The 26,060-nt window shown below is 34.7% G+C and overlaps 1 protein-coding gene across 1 annotated transcript in view; it reads left to right on the forward strand.

Moving 5' to 3' along the window:
- Positions 1–26,060, forward strand: part of LOC115219679 — a 323,525-nt gene that overhangs the window by 262,122 nt on the left and 35,343 nt on the right. Inside the window, exons 2-3 of the mRNA XM_036509467.1 lie at positions 7,736–7,885; positions 10,263–10,381. Of these exons, the coding sequence (XP_036365360.1) occupies positions 7,736–7,885; positions 10,263–10,381 (269 nt within the window). The remainder of the gene's footprint in view (positions 1–7,735; positions 7,886–10,262; positions 10,382–26,060) is intronic.

Consider the following 26,060-nt stretch of genomic DNA (forward strand, 5'->3'; position numbering starts at 1 on the left):
TCATACGTGTCTGTCTGATGTAGCAGTGGTGCGAGTTAAGTGAATTAGCTTCATCCAAGAATTGAAACCAGATTCTTGAGTCAGATTGGTTGAAACCTTCTCCTTGGCTTTCGGTGCTTGCTATCATCACAAAGAAACTCTATAGCCATGTTACTATGATGATGCTCTCAATTAAAGGGACTACTTCCTAGAGAATGTAGATAATTCGCTTATTCATTGAACTATCACACATTCTCTTGTGTTATATTTAAGTCAAAAAATCTAATATGAATAAGAGAAATGTTCAGCCAGACATTGATTTGTATCAATGTAATCAATAACATATTCGTGATACAGTATCATTGTTACTGTATCATTGGATATCCTCTATCGATCGGCAAGGGAACAAAAAAGGTGGTGGAATCCCCTATTCATTGTGAACATTTCTATCAAGAACACCAGGATGGAATATATAGATTTTTCCGAATGTATACAAGCAAAAATAGAAACACTATTGAATGAGAAATGCTGCAAACTTAGATTTCGGAAAAAGAAAATGGTAGTAAAGATTGTTGTGACTGGAGAGAGTTTTGTGTATCTGGAAACAATTACGCTACCATTCGTCGACAAAAGATCAACTTTGTCAATTTGTTGTTTAACGATTCTGGAGTCATTTGCGAATAAATCATTAAATCGATATTGGTTTCTTTCATAACAGAAACTAGATGCGAAAGACCCAAGTGAATATGTTATTGGACGACCATCTCATAGGTCAGCTATCCATATTCGATGAAGTGGTTTCGCTATGTTGGGTTGAACGGGGCATTTTATTCAGCATACTTCCGTCTATTAAACAATTGCTTTGTAGATCCCTGGGAAAATTATTTGCAATATGACAACGGTTTGCACAACACTAGAGTATCTTTTATCATTTTAATACTGTTTAATACTAGAGAAACAGCATTGAAGTAGCACACTTGTTAACGAACTTGTGAATTCTCGAAAGGATTCGTTCTGTCTTACATTACAGCAAATACTATGGTATAACTTATTAATTGAACCTCAGTATTCAACTGGCTTATGCTTAACTGATACAGACAGATTAACAAAAGTTCGTTCTTAGAAAATATAGCTTTTTGTGTACATGTGAACTAATTCATTCATACATTGTATGTCAGAGGTGGCCCCGGGTGATCTCTTCCTTATATAGAATATATATATATATATATATATATATGTATATATACATATATATAATATATATATATATATATATATATCACAAGAGTAAACAAGAGAGACAGAGACTGGCAGAAACAAGGAAAATGCCACTTGTATTTGATCACTACGCAAATATTATTTTTAAAAAAACAACTTTTCTTTTAATTTTTCCCAAATTTAATTGTTTTCCATACTTACAGTTGAAAAATTCTCAATGACTGAAACCAGTACTGAAATGTTTTTTATAAAATTCTGTTGTGTCTGGGGAGTTTCATTTTCTTTGTAACACACTCAGCGGTAAAATTTCCACTTTTTTCTTATTTTTATTTTCCAAAAATTTTCGGTTGAAAAAGTTGCAAGACGCAACCAAATCCCAAAACGAAATATTTTATAAAATTATTTTAGCATTATCCATCTTGACTTTTTTTCCATATATATATATATATATGCACACACACACACACACACACACACACACACACACACACACACACACACACACACACACCACACACATATATATATATATATATATATATATATATATATATATGCTCATATATAGCTGCATGCATGGTTGTGTGGTTATGAAGCTCGCTTTGCAACCACGCGGTTTTGGGTTCAGCGCCATTGAACAGCACCTCGGGCAGCTATCTTCTACTATTGCTCAGTGAGGGAGTTTGGTAAATGGAGGAGAGGCTGTGTGGTAAGAAGCTTGCTTCCCAACTACATGGTTCCGGATTCAGTCCCACTGCGTGGCACCTTGGGCAAGTGTTTTCTACTATTGCCTCGGGTCGACAAAAATCTTATGACTGGGGTTAGTAGATAGAAACTGAAAGAAGCCCGTCGTATATATGTATGTATACATATATATATATGTATGTATGTATGTATGTATGTATGTATATATATGTGTGTGTGTATTTGAGTGTTTGTATGTATACGTGTGTTTGTGTTCGTCTCCCGTCACCACCACCACTTAACCGATTTTGACTTGGTTACACCTCCGTAACTTAGCGGTTCGACACATGACACTAAGAGAACAAGTAAAAACAAAAACTCTTTAAGATACGTACTTTGGTCGATTCGTTAGACTAAATGTTTTAAGACGTTGCCCCCGTATGACCGCTGTCTAAAGACAAACAAATAAAAGATATGGTGATTTGTAACCAAAGATAATTCAAAGTACGCGATGATATGGACCAGGTTCAAGTGCTGACCTTGGACAACCTGTAAACTCATTTAAACAATGTTTAATATATCTAAGACAGGAAGCATTAAAAGCGGACAAGAAATTCTTAGTCAATGATTAATATATATATATATATATATATATATATATATATATATTTACGGGAGACAATCTCAAAGATATTTTGGTACTATTTGTCATCCTCACTGAAGCATAGATTTCATCTCACGAGCAAAAGAAGTGAAGAAATAAAAATCAATTAATTAAGTATACGATATTGTAGGCTTGTTGAAGGATAAAATTAGAATGTTCCGAGCACACATTACGCAGAAATACCATGATGTTTGATCTTTGTGCAGTATGAAATAAGAAAATTCAACTCTTTTCTTTTCATGGACAAATTCATTAGAATATATTTCTACTCGCAACAGACGAGAATACCAAAATATATGAGAATATACTGCTATTATTAACCGAATTTAAGGCGGGGAGTCAGCAGAATCGTTAGAACGTCGGAAAAGGTGCTAAGCAACATTTCGTGCGTTTTTGCGTTCTGAGTTTAGATTTCACCGAGTTCAACTTTAGCTTTCTTGCTTTTGGGGGTCGATAAAATAAGTACCAGTTCTGCCCTGGAATCGACGTAATCCACCTATCCCTGGCTTGAAGTTGCTGGCCTTATACCAAAGTTTGATACCATGATTAACCGAATTAAGGCGGGCGAACCGGCAGACTTGTCAGCGCATCAGACAAAATGCTAAGTGACATATTATCCGGTTATTTATGTCCTGAGCTGAAATCCTGCTGAAGTCAATGTTGCCTTTCACCTTTTCGGGATCGGTAAAATATGTACCAGTTATATACTGCGGTCATTATAATTGATTTGACCGTTCTCTCAAAATTCGTGTCCTTATGTCAAAATTAGAAAGACTTAATATCCCTCGAATTTGTACTCGATGTTCAAATATTACCAATGTCAGCTTCACTGGTTGGTATTTCTGGGTCGATAAATAAAGTACTACTAGTCTACTGAAGTTGATTTTTTTCCTCACTAATCACCCCTCCCTCTCTCTCTATCTATCATTCTTTCTTTCTCTCTCCCTCTCTCTCTCTCTCTCTCTCTCTCTCTTTCATACACACAGACACTTTGTGTCAGTAATCCAAAAATCTAGCATTGCTTCAGTGTATCAGGAAGGTTCGTCTATGGAACAATCACACACATGTTATTTGAAAGAGTTGGTCAAACAAATGAATACTCACCATTGCAACCGACGGAAAAACTAGATCATTATTCTCCGCTGTTATACTGGGAGTATCATTCCAGCTGGACAAGGAAGAGTTTATAAGATCTCCATATTGTTCAGACAACATGGTATTCTGTTGCTTTGCGCAAGATCATGCCTAGTCACGTAGATATACAATTATTCTACTATAGAAATATTGGAAGCGGAGAGCTTGTCGATTACATTGACCCCAGGCGATTACATTAAGGCGGCGAGCTGGCAGAATCGTTAGCACGCCGGGCGAAATGCTTATCGGTATTTCGTCTGCCGCTACATTCTGAGTTCAAATTCCGCCGAGGTCGACTTTGCCTTTCATCCTTTGGGGTCGATTAAATAAGTACCAGTTACGTACTGGGGTCGATATAATCGACTTAATCTGTTTGTCTGTCCTTGTTTGTCCCCTCTATGTTTAGCCCCTTGTGGGTAGTAAAGAAAGAGATTACATTGACCCCCAGTGCTCAGCTTGTACTTATTTTACTGACCACGAATGGGCGCAAGGCAAAGGTAACCTCGGCGGAATTTGAACTCTAAGTATAAAACAGGAAGAAATGCTGCTGATGACTTTACCAGCTCGCAAAATTATAATTGAAAGCGTCTCCGTCTGTTAGTAAAGCCAAGTCTTCATCGCCCAACGTATTTAACTATTTTAAAGACAGTAAATTTTTTTATATTAAAGGATTCCTGTGTTCTTTCTAGCAAGACATGGATGGAAGCACTCCGTCGGTTACGACGGTGAGGGTTCCGGTTGATCCGAATCAACGGAACAGCTTGCTCGTGAAATTAACGTGTAAGTGGCTGAGCACTCCACAGACACGTGCACCCTTAACGTAGTTCTCGGGGATATTCAGCGTGACACAGAGAGTGACAAGGCCGGCCCTTTGAAATACAGGTACAACAGAAACAGGAAGTAAGAGTTAGAGAAGTTGTGGTGAAAGAGTACAGCAGGGATCACCACCATCCCTGCCGGAGCCTCATGGAGCTTTAGGTGTTTTCGCTCAATAAACACTCACAACGCCCGGTCTGGGAATCGAAACCGCGATTCTATGACCGCGAGTCCGCTGCCCTAACCACTGGGCCATTGCGCCTCCTCTAGCAAGACAAACAGCTGTGTGGATGATCCTATGTGAATACGTGGACATTGATCCGGATTAAGAAATGTTTCTTAGTATTTTCACCATTGAATATGTTGATCCGCAATCAATTTAGATGAACTCTTTTCACAGTAACCTTTTTGAGTGGATCATACAAGGAACAATGTGTAAATAATAAGTTTATTCCAATACAGGTTTGCGATTTCTTCCATATGAGGGAAGTAGTCTCTCTACACAGCGATATGGTTTGGTATGAAATAACAGTCAAATCGTCCTCACATTGCACTCTGAAGTCTTCCTTTTTTTTAAGAAAGGATTACACTAAATAAAAGAGGAACCAGATTAAAACTGTAATTCTTTTTACCATACGTGTACTCAATCAGAGCTGAGGACTGGCTAACAAAACAAAAGAATCATCATCATCATCATCATCATCAACAACAAAAACAACAACAACAGCGCCTTCAATAATTTCAACAACAATTAAAAATAATTAATTGTTCCAACAATTATAAAAATATATTGAGAGATATTTAATTTCAGTGCAGAGAGAGTGGGGAAGAAGGAGAGGGAGAGAGAAGAGGGGAGAGGGGAAAATGAAAGTGGGAGGAAAGGAAGATAAAGAGTAAAAAAAAATGTCTTCCGATATCGCATGTCTGTGGATGTAGGCAGATTTAAAACAAAAATCTCTCCCAAGTAAACGCAAACACTTTTGAGTGATTTAATGTGCCGGATTTATTTGCATGCGCGAGAGCCTATATATATGTGCACGTATGTGAATGTGTGTGTGAATGTGTGTGTGTGTGTGTGTGTTATGAGTGTGTGTGTGTGTGCGCGCGCATGTATGTGTGTTTGAGTGTGTGTATGTGTGCGTGTGTGTCTGCGTGTGTGGGTCTGTGTGTGAGTGTTGTAGCGAGAGCGTGTATTTAGTTTCAGTATTACTATTAGATTAACAATAAATACGGCAACATAGTATTAAATAACAACTAAAGATACGTTATTTACAGTGACAGATTAGTGTTAAATTCCTGAAAATTATTTTTCAAATGCAGGCTTAATTACTCGGTGTTAAGTTGCAGTTAATTTCCCCACTAAATTCACAGTTCTGTAAGCAGGTTCGGAATTCTGGTTTTCTAGAGATTATAGGGAAGGGAAATATATCTTGCCATGTACAAGACTCTAGTTTACCACAAGATAACACTGTGTAACAATTTCTTATTTCTTTTTTTTTTTTTTTTTGTTGACCAACAAGTGTTTTCTTCTATTTCTCAGTAACTGTTATTTGCTATATGCTTCTATCTAGAAATCAAAGGAAGTGACTTCTATTCCCTTCAAACTTTGCTTTTGTGACCTGGACATCAATGTCTTAACACTGGCCTATTTTCCATTAGATTTCAGAGAGATTCATGCTTGACCTAAACCTTTTCACCATGTCCCTTAGTGGCTGACAATACGTGTGTCTCTGATCATGAGCACCAGTCATGGAGGAGCATTATAACCATGTGTTGAGAGAGATTCTTTGTGGTTTAAATAAAGGTAACAAAAGCAAAGTTCGAAGGAAATCTTAGCCATTTTACATAATTTCTAGGAATAAGCCAACAGGAAATATCAATTGCCAATCCAAGGACAAAAATTGTGTTAGACAGTGTAATTTCTGCAGAAATAAGTGTGCCTATCTATATCGAAAAGTTAAGTACCTGAGTAACATGCAAAGTAAAAGACACTTGATTGGCTTCGGGAACCACCATCAGCTGGGGATTTAATACCGTATCAACTCGGCCGTTTATTCCCTGCTTTGGGAGTTAAATTATGTAAGACGTAGCTGACAATCTTGGAATAAATTTAAGTGTATGAATTATGCGCGTGCGCGTGTGTATGTGAGAGAGAGAGAGAAATGGGGAGAGAGGGCAGGAAAGAGGCAGTTTGTTTTAGTTTTCGTTTTTGAGTTTCCAACAAATGAAGGAAAGTATCTAATTTATTCAAATACATGATTCTTACAATGTTAACATCAACTTGGTAGTCGTGTTTATATGTATATGTGTATATAGATGCGTGTGTGTATGTGTGCGTATTTGTGTCTCTGTTTGTGTATGTGCGTTTACGTGTGTGTAGCTATGAATATGTGTGTATGCATGTATGTATTATGTATGTAATATGCTAATATGAATATAAGCTTTAGAGTACATTCACGTATACACAGGCATGTCAAGTATGCATGTATAGTTGTCACTGAATTTGTAGATGTGTGAATTACTGACTTACGAAAATGCACACATTCACATGTTTGTATGACTACCTATGTGTATATACTGCCCATACCTGTCTGACAAAGCTGCGAAAAATGTACACACACACAAACAAACAAATAAACACACGCATAGTTTCCTATATAGACACATGTATGTATATCTGTATTCATATATATATATATAATATATATATATATATATATATATATAGATATATATATATATATATATATGTATATATATATATATATATATATAATATATATATATATATATATATATATATATATATATATATATATATATGAATATATACATATATGTCCGTATGTGTTGTAATCGTATCTATCATATACACCTTTGTATTTATGTATGGCATAAGATATTTGCAAGTATTGGTGTATATACTATTTTAATTACTTGTGGGAATTCTTCCATGTACGTATGCACATATCTTTTCAAGAAAATCAAATAGTGAGACTGTATAATATTTTACAATTTTTCATTGAATGGATGACGAGGTTTATGCATAATCTTTTCCTTTTTTTTTCCCCCGTTCTTCGCTACTATTTTCCAGAAATTGTAGCATCTCCTTACTGCAAAAACCCTTTCTTACATAACTCAATTCATCACTGATGTTAACTATACAGTAAAGTAATGTATGTGGAAATACTATACCATTTTATTGATTTAACTCTTTCCTCTTTTTTTTGTTACTTACAGCTGCTGGCAAATGGCTTGTTCTTCGCCTGCGTAAACGTGGCTGGGATATTTATCCATAATCTCACGGATCGTACCCAGCGGAAGACCTTCTACGATACGAGGAACTGTATTGCTGCACGGCTTGAGATCGAGGACGAGAATGAAAAACTAGTAAGGAATTTACATGAAATATTTTGTAATCTCTCTCTATATAAACGGCAGTTTGTCTGTGTGTGTTTCTGTGTGTCTGTTTGGTTGTACCCTCACCCTGACCACTGCTTTCAACCGATTCTGATGAAACTTGACACACACATAGCCCAATGTCATAATTCAAAACTAACGCAGCGAAAATTTTGAAAAGTTCCCCCAGTTCGATAAATTCGACATGGGGTCGAGAATCAGAAACACAAACCACAGACTGTCTAGGGGACGCAACCCGACCTTTTTTAACTCTCAAAAAAAATTTACCATCATTTTTTTTACATTTTTTTGCTATAACTCTCTAAAAATGCTTTATAGTTATTTCCCTTACAAACCTGAGCAACGCCGGGCGATATTGCTAGTATATACATAAAGCGGCGAGCTGGCAGAATCGTTAGTACGCCAAGCAAAATGCTTTACGTTCTGGCTTTAAATATCTCCGTGATCGACTTTGCCTTTCACTCTTTTGCATCTGCAAATTACGTGGAGGCGCAATGGCCCAGTGGTTAGGGCAGCGGACTCGATTCCCAGGCCGGGCGTTGTGAGTGTTTATTGAGCGAAAACACCTAAAGCTCCACGAGGCTCCGGCAAGGGATGGTGGTGATCCCTGCTGTACTCTTTCACCACAACTTTCTCTCACTCTTTCTTCCTGTTTCTGTTGTACCTGTATTTCAAAGGGCCGGCCTTGTCACTCTCTGTGTCACGCTGAATATCTCCGAGAACTACGTTAAGGGTACACGTGTCTGTGGAGTGCTCAGCCACTTACACGTTAATTTCACGAGCAAGCTGTTCCGTTGATTCGGATCAACCGGAACCTTCATCGTCGTAACCGACGGAGTGCTTCCATCCATCCATCCATCTGCAAATTAAGTACCAGTTGAACACTGTGGTCGATGTAATCGACTAATCTCCCCATTCGAACTTGCTGAGCCTGTGCCAAAATTTGAAATCAATATTTTGTAACATACATAAGGCGGCGAGCTGGTAGAAGTGTTATCACACCGGGCAAAATGCTTAGTGGCATTTCGCCCGTATTTACGCTCTAAATTCTGCTCTGCATCCTTGAGGAGTCGATAAAATAAGTCAAAGTTGGACATTGGCCTCGAGCAAAAATTTCATACCAATATTTTGTAACATATAGTGACAAATGATCCATTTTAAGCTCCATATTAATCTTCAAAAATGTCCGAAATCCTTAGCTTATGTTCCAGTCTTTCTTGGAAGCCATTTTAGTTTATTGACAATGTTAAAACAATTTCCCTAACGATGAGCAACGTCAGGGAAGGCACGTGATCAAAGAATGATTGATTTTACTAACTTTTACGGTCATAGAACAGAGAATGAATTCCATTTTGTTTGTTTTGTTTTGTTTTGTTTTTCTCACGTGTCTTAGGGCTCATAAGACGTGCTACCCGGACTTCCTTGACAAATAAATGACTGAGATTGCAATATTCCCCAGTGTCCAAGATCAGCAAGTCGAATACTAGCGACTAGCCTCTCCCATCAAAATTTTTCTTGTCTTGTACCTATTGTAGAAGGAACTATCATTATGATTTTTATTCCCATGTGACGATGCTGAAAAACAGAAACGATAACAGTAACCTTCTGTTTTTAACAATTTTTATTCCCAGGAAAGTCAACTGGCATTTTTAGAAACTAAAGAGAGAGCGTATATTTAGTTTTCTTATATCCTAGAAACACCATATAATTCTCCCCCAATTCACATCCTATAGAAATAAAGATATTTTTATATAATATAACCAAATTAGAACATGGGTATATAGACTTTTCAGCATATGGAACCATTAAACCCGAAATTTTCATCCCTATTTCTCTCTCCTCCTTTCCCCCGCTCTCTCTCCATCTCTCTCTCTCTCTCTCTCTCTCTGTCTGTCTGTCTGTCTCTCTCTGTCTCTCTGTCTCTCTCTCTCTTCATTTTCATCCTCTCACCCCTTTCTGTCGATGAGCGTAGGCTCGGAATGTCAAATACTTTTGCATTTTTCCCGAGTGTCAAACTATTACACCTGTTTGTTCCCTCACCTTCCCTGTCATCTGTTTTCTAAACATTTAGAACCATATATAGATGGTACACCTTTTGATCATACAGCTACTTTCTCAGGGCTGAACTCAGGCTATACAACAACTTTTATTTCATTGGTCCATGATGAATAAAGAATAACTCCCAGTTATCTTCTCAAATGAAATCACTTGACTATTTTTCTTTCTCAGTAAATATGTAGCCTTCGTGTAAAAAAATAATTCTCAAATCAGTTTTCTTTTCTCGAGAATTTGTTTTATGTGTTTTTCAATTACTGTTGTTATTGTTGAAATTTTTGTTTTCTTTCAGGAAAAATTACTGCTTAGTGTTCTACCTCAGCACGTTGCTATGGAAATGAAAGATGATATTACTACGCCACACCAGGGAATGTTTCATAAAATATACATCCAGAGGCACGACAATGTCAGGTGATAAATTTTTATTTTCATTATCAGAATTTCTGAAAATAAACCGTGGCGAAGTTAACACTTTATTCCTCCGGAACCCTCTAGGAACAAAATATTCATTAGTTGGATTTGATTGATTCGGTTTCACCCAAACTCTTACAATTATGCGGTCACATAGTGTATATATGAAGACCGGAGTCGTTGTTATAAGCATTTTCATTATAACTATGTTAATTATTCTTCTTGTAATTGACTACTAGGCCTCAAGTTACAATACAAAACGTGTTATGAAAAAAGGTTACTCAAACTTTGGGATTGTGCATATATATATCAGTATATATGTGTGTGTATTTGTGTGTGTGTCTATGTATGTGTGTATGTGTGCGTGTGTGTTTGTATGTATCTGTGTGTATTTGTGTATGTATATCCATATGTGTGTGCGTGTGTTTTTTTTTATATGTATGTATGTGTATTTGTGTATGTATTTATATACATATATATATATATGTATATATCTATATCTATCTATCTATCTATATATATATATATATATATATATATATATATATATATATATATATATATATGTATATGTGTGTGTGGGTATGTATATATATATATATATGCAGTTTGTTATGTGAATTTATGGAAAAGTGTCCCATAGGAACTCAACAAATTATTTAAAAAGGAAAAAGAGAAGATGTTAGAATTTGAAAAGGGCTTAATAAATGCATACCATCATTTAGAACAGCAATATTAAACGTGTAAATAACATCGTAGAATAATTAAAATCAAATCAACTTAAATTAATCACAAATCGCTGTCCTCCTCAGTGCTAGATTAATATATCAAAATTTTGTCTTCTTCTTCTTCTTCTTCTTCTTCTTATTATTATTATTATTATTATTATTATTATTATTATTATTATTATTATTATTGAGTGAGAGAGCAGTACATGCCATCAAAGTGACACTGGGGTAAAATATACGAAGCCCAATATACCCATCATGACTACCCGTCTGATAAGGGTACACCAGGCACATGCATCACAACCATATGTGCGCGACATGGTGATCTCATATCAAGATAAACAGCACATGACCTTGCAGGTGGGGCCCAGTTAGAATTTTCTTCAGGTTGAGTAGCCCATCCCGCTCAAAAGGTCCCTGAATAAGGGTTGTTTAAGGATGTTGAAAGAAACACCCATGTTTCCAGAGGTGAATTATTCAAACCCCAAAGAATCCCTCTCAACACATGGCTATGATGCTCCCCCACTACTTCTGCTTGTGATCAGAGATGCACATATCGTCAGCCACTAAGGGACATGCTCAACTGAAACAACTGACAAGCAAATCTGTGGTATTGAGCAGAATATTTGCTGTAGCCCATCTTTTATACCAAGACAAAACAATGTACATGATAACACTTCCAATCAGTTAAGATCAGAAGCCATGAGAGCCACTGCCTGGTATTATTATTATTATTATTATTATTATTATTATCATTATTATTATTATTATTATTATTACAATTTGAAGAAAATAGCAAATAACATATTCTCGGATATACATATTTTATCCTTATGAAGAATTACGAGCATACCAAAAGAAAGTTGTTGAATCTAGTTGTGTTTTAACTAAAATCTGATGCGGCTAACGGTTATTTGAAAATATATGTGAAAGATGTTTAAGAAACATTCCCCCTATATAAAAATAAGTAGGTAATTTATTTACACTCCAAATAAGTCATTTATGACAGGGAGTTAAATGGGAAAGCATATTTATGTTTGAATTAGGATATGCTTCGACAGTTATAGTTAATATATAAGTAATATTAGGTATGGTGAATATTTAAGGAAATTATTTTTTAAGAAGAGAAAGTTTTGTGCGAAAATAATATAAAAACTCGTGAACGTAGTTTTTATTAGGCTACCTGAAGACAAAACGAAAGAAAGAAGTTATTAGTTATCTATAACGGAAAAAAATTTTTAGTGTAAGAGCTTGTATTTTTTTGTGTGTATCAAACATAATATAAAGAAATAAAAATAGAATAGTTGTTAATATTACAGAATTAAGACAGTAAAAACTTGCTGTTGCTAAGAAATCTAAAGGAAACGTTCAAGGAAAATTATAGGTATTAAGAGGCTAAGACATTAAGAATGTAGGGGAGATAAAGCTGAGACAAAATCATAAAAATATTTATAAAAAGTTATAATTATGACTATTTAGTAGGTTGACCATGTTTTTTATAAGTAACTAGCAGTATCGCCCGGCGTTGCTCGGGTTTGTAAGGGAAATAACTATATAAGCATTTTTAGAGAGTTATAGCCAAAAAATGCATTAAAAATGGAAAAAAAACGATGGTAAATTTTTTTTTTAATCGTTGACTCATCATAGACATTTTTAGAGAGTTACTTCCCCTTATATAATAGCGAAAAAATGCATTAGAATGGAAAAAAATGATGGCAAATTATTTTTAAAATCGTAGACTCATCGTAAACGCGCGCTAATACCCAGAAGGGCTCGATATGAATCACGACTATAAGATACCCGAATTTGGTTAAACTGCACCGCAAAATGTGGGAGTAGTTAGGAATCTAAATCGTAGGAGACAGACACACAACTTCACTTTTATATATAAAGATAACATATGAGTTGAGGATCTAGATTGGCATAGAATATCCTCGTGTTTAAAGTGGCTCTCCGTCGGCTACAACGGCGAGTGTTCCAGCTGATCCGATCAACGGGACAGCCTGCTCGTGAAATTAACGTGCAAGTGGCTGAGTGCTCCACAGTAATGCATACCCTTTACTTAGTTCTCAAGGAGAATCAGTATAATACAGAATATGACAAGGCTGGCCCTTTGAATTACAGGTACAGCTAATTGTTGCCAGCTGAGTGGACTGGAACAACGAGAAATTAAATTCTTGCTCAAGGACAAAATGCACCACTAGGAACAGAACTTACGGCCGAATACCCTAACCATTAAGCCACTTGCCTTCACCAAGGATCTTGTTATTAATTAAGTGAACCGTGCAGTTTATGTAACGCAGACTGACAGGCGTCGTTCTGTGGAGATTGAGCTTTATCCTTCATTATTTTCAGTAGGGGTCAATCATTTCTTTATTACCTACTTTTCTCCTATTTTTGCTGATAGACCTCGAGTTTTCTCCATGGTTTGTGTTCTGAGCTCCTGAAAACATTTCAGTAATGATCTTTCGATACCTGGTCTATCACTGGAGATGATGGTGCTCTAGATGAGCCATTTCTTTTCTGGCCTTGGTCTTTACTGTTTACACCACAGGGGGCCTGTTGCTGACCTATGATTGACGTCCTGTTTGCTTGTGGGATTTTTTCCTTTTTATTTTTAGCCTTTCCGTTTCTGGATAAAGGGCTTTTTTTATATTTATACTTTACTCCAACATACTTAGCAACCAGGCTTTTTTTATTCTGCACCGCTAATCTCACTGGCCTCCTTTTTCTCCAATGTAAGGGTCTCCTTTGGTCTGAGTTGACCATATATCTACCCATAAATGTGCAGACCTGGGTTAGGTCTTTATTTTTATTCATTTACTAGCAGCATAGCCCGGCGTTGCCCGGGTATGTAAGAGCCCCTAGTAGGCAACGACTAATCCCAGTCTAGTTCTTTCCCTCTAGGGAACGAAGGCGCATGTGTAGGTTGCAATGTCTTCTCTTGACTCGAATACTTCTATGTATACGATGTTCCTAGCTGTCTCCCGACAGAAAATGTGTTGCATATAAAAAGCTTAGATTCTCGACCCCATGTCAAATTTATCGATTTTTTTCAGAACTGGGGGAACTTTTCAAAATTTTCGCTGCGTTAGTTTTGAATTATGACATTGGGCTATGTGTGTGTCAAGTTTCATCAGAATCGGTTGAAAGCCGTGGTCAGGGTGAGGGTACAACCTGACAGCCACACAGACAGACAAACTGCCGTTTATATATATAGAGATTTACTTATCTGAATATTGGTTGTTGTCCATGCATAAAGTCATTCCTCTCAAAAGCACTGGCTTTGCTCAAGGGAAAATCCATCACCTTACTGCCGACACAGTTTAGCATCAGTGTCCTCACAAACGCAGTTACGAGAGTGAAAAAGGTTGGCCCGAGCAGATATATCAAGGCATATTAGCTCTAATGTACGTACAGTTCCGTGGCTACCACCAGAGATTATCAGTAAGGTAATAATCTCTGGATTATAATTTAAGGAGACGTAATTTGTGATAGATTATCCTTTATCTTTTACTTTTTTCAGTCATTATACTGTTGTAGTCAGGCCATGCTGGGATACGGTGTTGAGGAACATTTAGTCGGACAAATCTACCTCAGTACTTTCCTTATAAGCCTAGTACTTATTCCATCCATTTCTTTTGCCGAACCATTAAATTACGAGGACGTAAACAAACCAGTACCGGTTGTCAAGCGGTGATGGAGGACCAAACACAAACACAAAGATACACATAACCACACATATATACATTATATATACACGACGAGCTTCTTTGAATTTCCGTCTAGCAAATCCACTCACAAGGCTTTGATCGGGCAGGGGGTATAACAGAAGGTGCCACGCATTGGAACTGAACCCAGAACCATGTAGTTGAGAAGTAGACTTCTTACCCCACAGCTACATCTGTCTTGTCTTTTAATTCAAAATACTTTTGCAATTGTGGTGACCGACGTATTTAGAGGTAAAGTGCATTTTTGATACCTGCATCTAGAAAATGTTGCAGTTTTGATACCTGCATCTAGCAAAATGTTGCAGTTTTGATACCTGCATCTAGCAAAATGTTGCAGTTTTGATACCTGCATCTAGAAAAATGTTGCAGTTTTGATACCTGCATCTAGAAAAATGTTGCAGTTTTGATACCTGCATCTAGAAAAATGTTGCAGTTTTGATACCTGCATCTAGCAAAATGTTGCAGTTTTGATACCTGCATCTAGCAAAATGTTGCAGTTTTGATACCTGCATCTAGAAAAATGTTGCAGTTTTGATACCTGCATCTAGCAAAATGTTGCAGTTTTGATACCTGCATCTAGAAAAATGTTGCTAAAATTTTCTTTAGAGCTTTCAATATAACTTGCATAGACTTTTGTTTCGCTGAAATCAATGAGTGTGGTTTCTAAGTGATATACTGTTTTAACAATGGAACATACAAATGAAAAGGCAAGCATTAGGATTATAACATTTACATAAAGATGTTGTATTTATTCTAATAAGGTTTCTTCTAGAAATATATAATAGCTATGGAAGCAGAACATTACTAGTACCGCTGTAAATGAAATTTGTATTTATCAAATATTCCATAAAGAGTACGTATATCATAGGAAGCTTCAGGCAATATTAGAATAATTAAAATATAGGGAAAAAGCAAAGTATAGTATTGTATTAGTTGTAATATTTTGTATATATAAAAGTACGATTTTGTATATGTATATTCTTTATGGTTACAGCCACTCTTTTAAGGATTTATTACAATAATTAACGGCACTTATTATAATTTTTTCCTCGAAGAGCATACTGATAGGGCAGAATTTACTGGAATTAAATCTGAATTAGTTAATTCATGCAGACATTTACAAAGATACTTTTTAAGAAATTTCCAGCTTGCTGGTTGAGATATAATTCGTCAGTAAAAGTATATTATCTATACCTTTGAAACTTTTAATCATTTCCAAAATATTTCTGCATTCATAATTTTAGAAGATACAGTAGATATACGACTTCACTTTTAATGTTTTGATATGTGACATATATTTCAACGGATACATATCAGTAAGAGCTCGATGTGTTTTCAAATATTTCTGTCTATCTCTGTCTAGCTGTTTATCTATCAATCTATCTTACTTTCTATCTACATATGTGTGTCTGTGTGTGTGTGAGAGAGAGAGAGAGAGAGAGACCGGGAGAGGGGAAGAGAAAAAGAGAGCGTATACATATACATATGTAATATATGTATACACATATACGCGCGCATATATACATGTGTGTACATATATGTACATGTATACACACATACGCGCCCATAAATATATATATATATATATATATGCATATATATATTCACATTCATATATATATATATATATATATATATATATAATATATATATATATATATACGTATATATAAATGCATATGAATATATATATATATATATATATATATATATATATAATATATATATATATATATATATATATATATATATATATATATATATATATTATATATATATATATATATATATATAATATATATATATATATATAATAATAATAATAATAGTAGGGAATATAAGTACTACTACTATTTACTATTATATACTATTTATTGGTTTTGTACTCTAGTGATTTTTAGAATAAGATTTTTATAATACGTTTTATATATGGTGTGAATAACATCTTTCATTATTGAATTGTTTAATAGTGGTTTTTCTCTAAATTATATACATACATACATACATATATATATATATATATATATATAATATATATATATATATATATATAATATATATATATATATATATATAATATATATATATTCAATAGTTTCTGTAGTTTGTTACATGAAATACTAAGGATTCAAATAAACTGATTTTCTAATATAAAATGATACGCAGACTCTGTTGTTAGGTGCACTACATTTCTCACAAACCTAAATACGACACAAAATATTGATCTTATTTTTTCTTTTTCTTTCTTTTCTCTCTCTCTGTCTCTCTCTCCAGCCTTCTCTCACTGTATACATATACTCACCCACGCCCGCATGCACACACAAATACACATCACATATGCATCACATATGCATCACAAATGATGTGTGTGTGCATGTATATACATATATATATATATATATATATATATATACATATGTATATATAAATATATACAAATATAAATACATATGCACACACACGCATATACATACGACACATGCATACACGTATATCTAGAGCTAGATCATTTGTGCTGCACATGTGATGTGCGTGTGTACGTGTGTGACAATGTGTATGCAATGAGAGAGTGCTGGAGAGAGAAAGAGAGAGAGAGAATTACGCACACACACCCATACACACATATGTATACATATATTTACATGTGTGCGTGTGTGTGTGTGTAAATGTACATATCTAACTTTTTGGCTATAGATTAAATTCCTGGTGACGAGCTGGCTGAAACGTTAGCACGCCGGGCGAAATGCTTACCAGTATTTTGTCTGTCTTTACGTTTGAGTTCAAATTCCGCCGAGGTCTACTTTGTGTTTCATCCTGTCAGGGTCTATAAATTTACTACCAGTTGTGTACTAGGCTCGATCTAATCGACTGGCCCCTCCCCCAAAATTTCGGGCTTTGTACCTAGAGAAGAGAATAATAGATTAAATTCCTTCTATCTTTCTCTTTCCCTCCCCCTCTCTCTCTCTGTCTCTCAAGACACACACAGAATATGCATTTGTTGCATTGAAAATAGGGCAGTATTCTGAATTTTACTTTTTCATATTCGTATCTTTAAAACACATAACATCACTAAAATAATCCCAGAGGCAACATTCCCAAAGTTATGTTGCTGACTGATGACGTATAAATGTAACTCACACAATTACGATCCCCACAATATTTGCAACGTAAATGTCGAGCTTGTCTACGATAAAGTGAAACTAGCGCATGCAACAACCTTTCATCCTGTAGTTGAGATTAACAAGCTCTAGAATTGCTTATGGTGTGAATACGGACTTTATTGTTTCGGATTAACGTCCGTGTATCTACTTTCTTCTTTTTTTCTTTTGTTATTTAGGGGTTGTTTTAGTTTCCTTATAATCCTTCCTATTAAGCTTGTCTACGACACAACTAATTTGTAACGTGTTTATAGAAGTGTGATATTTGGATACTTAAATGCTTAGATAAGTTTCAGCCAGAATTGGCCCAGACCATGTCTAACTTAATAGCACCATCTGAGAAAGACATATAATGATCTTTCACATTGCTGTCATTCTTTGTGCACCATAGCCCTTTCTTGCAGAAATATATCAAGTTTTAGGTGGTTTACATGGAATTTTTTGGAGATATTCGTTTAGGAACCGTTTAAATGTTAGTGGATCCTTTTGTTCTCTTATGCGTCTTGGCATGATGTTAAAGAGAGCATGGCCAGTTGAGTTGAAATAGTTCTGTCTTAGTGTTGTGATGTGACGTGAATATGACATTTGTAGGGGATGGATAGCACGGTCACCAAATCTCGAGTGAATCTTAAAGTAGATGCCAACATCATTCGGACAGTGCCGTTGGATATTTTCCACATCAAACAAATTATATAGCACTTGCGGCACTATATCATTTTTGATTGAACTTCTGGTGACTGTGAGATTATTATATTATTTGCGAGACTTCAGAAGTCACTTTAACATCTTCGTCACTAAAGATAAAATAAAAAGTGCTGCTAGTTAAACTATTATATATAACTAGAATACTGATGGCTTATTAAACCGATTATTAAACAAGTGATTTTTAAGAGTTTACATCGTCGTTCCGATTACGTGGGATGCCCAGGTCTATTTTTTTGTATTTTCCCGGATTGATTTGGCTTCATGATTAGTCTCGGAGATAAATGTAGCTAAAACGAAAGACCACTGAAACAGCTGAACGGAACTGAAAATAATGAAAATAATAATAACAACAATAATAATAATAATAATAATAATAATAATAATAATAATAATAATAATAATAATAATGATGATGATGATGATGATGATGATGATAATAATATTTAGAGACAGTAGAAATCAGGAGAGGTATCTTCCAAGGGGACTGCCTGTCTCCACTGATCATTGTACTGTGCATGATATCGCTAACACTGATTCTGAGGAAAGCAAAGGTTAGGTATGTATTCAAAAGCCGCCAACAAAAAGTCACCCACTTGTTATTCATGGATGACCTCAAACTTTATAGTAAAGATGAATCCCAAGCCAAGTCCCTCGTTGATACGGTGTATACTTTCAGTGCTGATACCAGAATGGAGTTTGTTCTGAAAATGTGTGGTGTCTTAGTCTTGAAGAGAGGCAAAATCAAATGTATGACGGGCTAGCGATACCGTCAGGGGAGGTTATGAAGCAGATAGAAGAGATGGGCTATAAGTACTTGGGGATATTGGAAATGTATAAATTGATGGAGTGAGAAATAACAGAATTTAAGACTGCGACTGATTCTTAAGTCGAAATTAAACGGATGGAATAAGATAGAAGTTATCGACACCTGGGTGGTTTCATACGTTAGATATGGATCAGGGGTAATCGGATAGAGAGTAGACGAACTAAACAGCTTGGACAGAAAGACAAGGAAGTTGCTGACTAGATATGGGATACTCTACCCAAAATGTGACACAGACAGACTGTATGTACCAAAAAAAAAGAAGAGGCAGTAGACGGATTGGGTACAAACACAAAATTAGAGCAGAAGAAAACACCATAACATGGTATGTATAAAATACCACAGATCACTATTATTGGAAGTAAGGAGGTCAGGCTTATGTAGGGTGGAAGATTACAAAGATAATGCACTGTACAAGCACTTGAAAATGAATGAAACTAAAAATAGGTGGATAAAGATAAGAATACATGGACAACTCCATAGAGATGTTGAAGATAAGACAGACAGAGATAAAAGATGGCTATGGATGACTAAAAGATATTTGAAACCGGAAACGGAGGCTCTAATCTGTGTTGACCAAAAGCAAGCATTAAGAGCCAATTACATCAAATACTGAATAGACAACACACCAGAAAGTGATAAGTGCAGTATTTGTGGACAAAACGGTGAAAGCGTATGGCATATTACTAGTCAATGTACGCCACTGGCCCAGAAAGAATATAAGAGACGTCATGACAATATAGCAGGGATTGTCCATTGGACACTTTGCAACTAGTATGGGCTTGACACAGCAAAAAACCCGACTGCATCATCGAAAATGATAATGCAAAGATCCTTTGGGATTTTATGATTCAGTGCGATCATGAGATAGAGAATAGGAAAAGATTGTGTTAATTGTTGGGTCATAGATATAGCATGCCCAGCTGACAACAAGGTATACGATAAGGAAGAAAGAAAAGTCGATAGATATGACAGGTTCGCTTGGAGGTTAAGCAGTTGTGGTCGATTAAAATGGTTGTAGTAGTACCAAAAATTGTCGGAGCCCGGGGAATAGTGAATAAAAATCTTGAGAAGTACATGGAACAAATAGGGGCTGCAATAAGGTTGGAGCACTTGCAGAAAACAGCGCTGCTTGGGACTGTTCGAATACTCCGGATGGTGCTCGAAAAATAAGGTGTTACTTAGTTCACTGGTAGTGAACAGGTGGCACCGTAGTACATCTCCAACATCAGAAGCTGTGCAGAGATAATAATAATAATAATAATAATAATAATAATCCTTTCTACTCGAAGCACAAGGCCTCAAATTTGGACAAATGGATTAAGTCGATTACATCGACCCCAGTGCGTACTTGTACTTAATTTATCGACCTCGAAAGGATAAAAGGCAAAGTTTACCTCGGCGGAATTTGAACTCAGAACGTAACGGCAGACGAAATACCTTTAAGTATTTCGCCCGGTGTTCTAACGATTCTGCCAGCCCACCGCCTTGAAGTTTGTATAAAAAAGTATGCCTGTTGCCTCAATTTGGAAAAAGAGCACATTCAATTTTGGAATGTTTATGAAGGAACGATATACGAGATAGCACAAATTTTTACTTTTGAAAACAGAACTAACTCCTTCTCTCTTTATCTCTCCCTAACATTTTTGGGAGGTAAAATATAGACGCGCATACAAACACTTAGATATAAACATTGCAGCAAAGCTGAAGCATGGGGTGTATTTAGACCAGAATGTGAGGCGATCAAATGTATGGAATGTAAACAGTTGTTCTGGCTTTACTGAATTATTGGAACGAGTAATTGAATACTTGAAAATAATTAAATCGCAGATCACTTCTATTGTTTTGGTTTTCTTTTCTTTTTGTTTTTATTCTATTTTTGGTATTTTGTATTATAGAAGCGATTTATGAGTTTCTGATTTCTTTGTTATGAAATTTGATGACACTCAGTGTGCAAAAATACGCTTGCAATTCATTTTCTAGTTTCTCCTCTTTTCTAACGTTTTCCAAGTTTGGCACAACGCCCGCAATTTTCAGGATAGGGTAGTTCAACTGCAGTGACACCAGTGCTCATATGGTACTGTTATTTTATTGACCCTGGAATGCAAAGTCGATCTCGGCAGCATTTGAACTCAAAAACCTAAAGCAAAAAAAAAAAAAAAATGCTGCTAAGTATTTTGCACGGCACTATAATTATTCTGCCAGATCCCCGCTGTAATGGTTTCAATTTTTTAACACACGGCCAGCAATTTTAAAAGGGGGAGATAAAGGATTACATCAACCCCAGTGCTCAGCTGGTATTAATTTTATCGATCCCAAAAGTATGGCTGGCAAAGTCAACCGCGGAAGAATTTAAACTAAGAATATAAAGAGCTAGAGGAAATGCTGCTAATCCTTTGTTCCCAGCGCTCTAACAACTCTGCCAGCTTACCCCTCATACTGTATCTTAACAGTAACACATATAGCTCTTTATCTTGAGACAGTATAATTTCTTATAATTTTCTCAAAGTTTCACCTCTTACGCGGTATGTCTTTTATCATATTTGAAAACAATTTTCCGAATGTATTTCGACTTAACACCAATTATATACTATGCTACTCTATGTGATTTATGAGTTATCTGATTTGAATTGTCCACCAATTCGTTTGGGTAATTCGGGAAAACCAAGTTAGATTTTAACATTCCCCATTAATCATGTTCTTTAAATGTGCTTCTTAACAATACGATTCAGAAAAAAAAAATTATATTTCTTATACCATGCATAAATACACACTTCCATATCTGTAACTATATGTGTGTGCCTGTGCGTGTGTACGTGTGTATGCGCATGTTTATGCATGCAACTGTATATACATATTCAGAATTATCTCTGGCAAACAGTGTTTAGGCATAAGCGAAACTTAAGTTAGTTATATGTTTGTGACATAATTCAACTTCTACAGGCAAATTTACTGCAGTTACCCCGGGGACAAAAATTCTTTTTTATGGTAAATAGCTATATCTATCCAGTGCTGCCACCACCCACACCGTCCTGATCTGATTGCCAGACACATTTCTAGCTCTTTAAGCATTATCAATGGGAAATACGGAGGAGAGGTAACTTTGAACAGAGTTTTATATCTATCTATCTATCTATCTATCTATATAATATATATATATATATTATATAATTTAATAATTATTATAATAATTATATGATAAAATTTAATATTATTAATAATTCCTTAAATGCTGTACATAGATATAATTCTGATAATATTTTAATAAAATAAAGAATTATAAATATATTTATAATAATGATAATAATAATAAGTTAATAAGAATAAAATTTGGTTAATAGTTCCTTATGGAGATCAAGTTAAAACGAATATTATTAAAGAGATTTTAGATGTTATAGAACTATTTATTAGAGATAATCGTAAATATAGAACATTTTCTCTTTTAATAATTTTGGAGTTGGTTACTCTACCACTAATAATGTTGGTACATTATTTCTTTATTTCATTAAATAAATATAACTGAATAATTTTTATAAAAAGAAATTATTTGATAATAATATTAATAATGATAAGACTTATATTAATTGTACATGTAGAGATAAATCTAATTGTATATTAATAATAATTGTGATATTAACGATGTAGTGTATAAATGTATAGTTACATTACATGATAATAACTTTAAGAATAATAATTACACAAAAGCGGTTTATATAGGTTCTACTTCCTCAAAAATAAAACTAAGAATTGCACAACATATGAATTCTTTTAAAAATAAAAACTTAATCAACTCAACCGGACTTAGTAAGTATATTTGAGTCTTAAATCACTAAATATTAATTATAGTTTAATATGGGAAATAATTTGTAAAACTAAATCATATAATATAGGAGCTAATTGTTGTTATTTATGCTCTAATGAGTTTAAAGAAATTTTATTTTATAGTATGATAATTACTTAATACTGGGGGAGCGCAAAATAAAATGTAGACACAAGTTACTTTACTTATATAATAGTTTCATGATAAATAGCAATAATAGTTCCCTTTTAGGTTATTTTAGTTTAGTTTAAATTAGTTTAGATGATATATTTTTGGTATGTTGTCTAGGTTTTAATTATAGTTAGTCTTTATTGATATTTCTTTGTTTTAATTAGTTCATTTTTAATGTATATTAATTTAGCAGTTTATGGTACGTTAAAACTTTAATAATTTATATTAGATTTTTTTATTTTTTTATTTTTATTTTTATTTATTTTATTTTATTATGTATTTTTATTTTGCATTTGTTATATGTATTTTGAGGATATATTTATTGTTTTTGGGTGTTATTTAGTGGTGTTTTTATTGAGTTTTGTATGTATGTGTGAATGTTAAGATCCCTTTGTTTTTTTTTTTATTTGTATGTTGAATTGACAGATTTTATTTGGGTATTGTTTTTTATATAAAGTACACACCCATAACAATTATAAGTGCCCACTTCATTCGTTGTACTTGGGTTGCATGTGAGCCTCAGCATATGCACCTAACGGCCACTCCAGCCCCACATGGATAAATAAAATACATCCCTCCCCTAAAAAAAAAAAAAAAAAATAATATTAAAAAAAAAAAAAAAAATAAAAAAAAAAAATAAAAAAATAAATAAAAAAAAATTTAAAAAAAAATAAAAAAAAAAGGGAGTAATCCCATTCACACCAATTATATGTATACAATACACACTTGAATAATACATACTAGCCCTAATATACAGAACATACTAATAATCACCAACTAACCACCATCACAAATGAACCCACACCCATACAATGACAATACTCCCCCATACCCTATTTACACCTACTATAGTAATCCCAATATATTCTTTCATACATGGACGCAAGTGCGTGAAGCACATGAACATAATTAGTACGTACAACCCCTAATACACACTAATATATACGTATCAAGCTCGACCTCCACAGTGATAAGTTTACACACAATCACACCCAGATGGGTGAATTGCACAACCAGTGAATGCTCACACATACGGGCGCGATTACATTGTTGCATATATCGAGCCAAAATAGTATGCATATGTACATGTGAGGGGTACACGTAAATGAAGTGAGCGTGTACCCCCTGTATTTATACCCGTGCTGATATACACATGGAGACTACCACACGGTACAAATGTGTTTAGAAATGGGAGCCCCATCACTACACTTAATGTATACTCTCACCCATCCGCACGGATGTGTAAGTGTATCTCTCCGTGTATATGTTGAGGCTTATATGTAGAGTTGTTGAAGGGAACGTCGTTGAAATTGTGAATGAATGGGTAGAGTTGGAATTGTAACCGTTGGTGGACTAGTGTTGCTTGGAATTGTGAATGGATTAGGGTGGTAATGAGGTAGGCATTGAGTATGGGTTACTGTAAGTTGTTTGTTAGAGTTGCTAGGGTGAGCTAAAGCTCATAAATGTATATAATTGATTTTTCATGATAGTTTTTAAAGAATCCATTCATAATAAATTTTTTTTAAGTAGCGTTGGTTTGCTACGTGGAAATAGTTTTTAGTTCCATTTATTATATTTCTCCATTCATACATGAATGACGTTTACTTTCTATGGCGCGTATTCTTTTTTTACATTAGTTATTTCCATGGTAACGTAATTTTGTTTGGTTTTTTAACGGCTAAGAATCTAATTTCACTTCATAATTGTAACTGAATTGTAAGTATGTATTTGATTATCCTTATGTCATAATGTTATTTTTGATATTCTGGTTAATTACGATGTATTTATTGTTGTTTTCATAAGAGTGTTTAGTATATGAGATTGGTTGTGAGTTTTTAATTGTATAATTAATTTATTTATCTGTATGAGTGTGGGTGTAAATATTGTTGTATAATCGAGTTTTATGAGTATGTATGCGTATATGTGAGGGAGCATATGTATCTGTTGTGTGTGTGTGTTTTGCGTGTGTGTGTTTGTGTGTGAATGTGTATTTGGGTTTGTTATTTAGGATTTGGGATGTATGTGTTAATTTGTCTGTGTGGGGAGGGAGTGGTTTTTGGTGTATATTGAGGTTTAAAGTTTAATAGTTTGTGTATAAGTCTTGGGTCTGTGGTTTCGTGTGGGTTTTTTGTGTGTGAATGTTTAGGTTAGGGGGATTGCTATATAAGTTTGTTATAGGGTTTAGCAAAGGGAGATTTTATCGTTATATGCTTTTATGAGTTTTGGTTTATCATGTTTTTTTAGGTAATTCGTGGTATTTTGTCTATTTTAGGTGTTGGTTATTTTTTACATTGTTTCATTCATAATTTTTGAGTGGTGTTCGTTTTGCCAGTGAATAACCGGGTGGTGGACTAGCGTTGCTTGGAATGTGAATGGAATAGTGTAGTAGTGAGGTAGGCATAGAGAATGGATTGGGTTACTGCAAGTTGTTTGTTAGAGATGCTAAGGTGAGTTAAAGCTCATAAATGTATAATGTTTTTTGTGGGTGTGTAAGTATTGTTGTATATGTCGAGTTTAGTGAGTATGTATAGGCGTATATGTGA

This window comes from Octopus sinensis, linkage group LG15 (assembly GCF_006345805.1).
Source record: "Octopus sinensis linkage group LG15, ASM634580v1, whole genome shotgun sequence".
In the NCBI taxonomy this organism is placed as follows: Eukaryota; Metazoa; Mollusca; class Cephalopoda; order Octopoda; family Octopodidae; genus Octopus; species Octopus sinensis.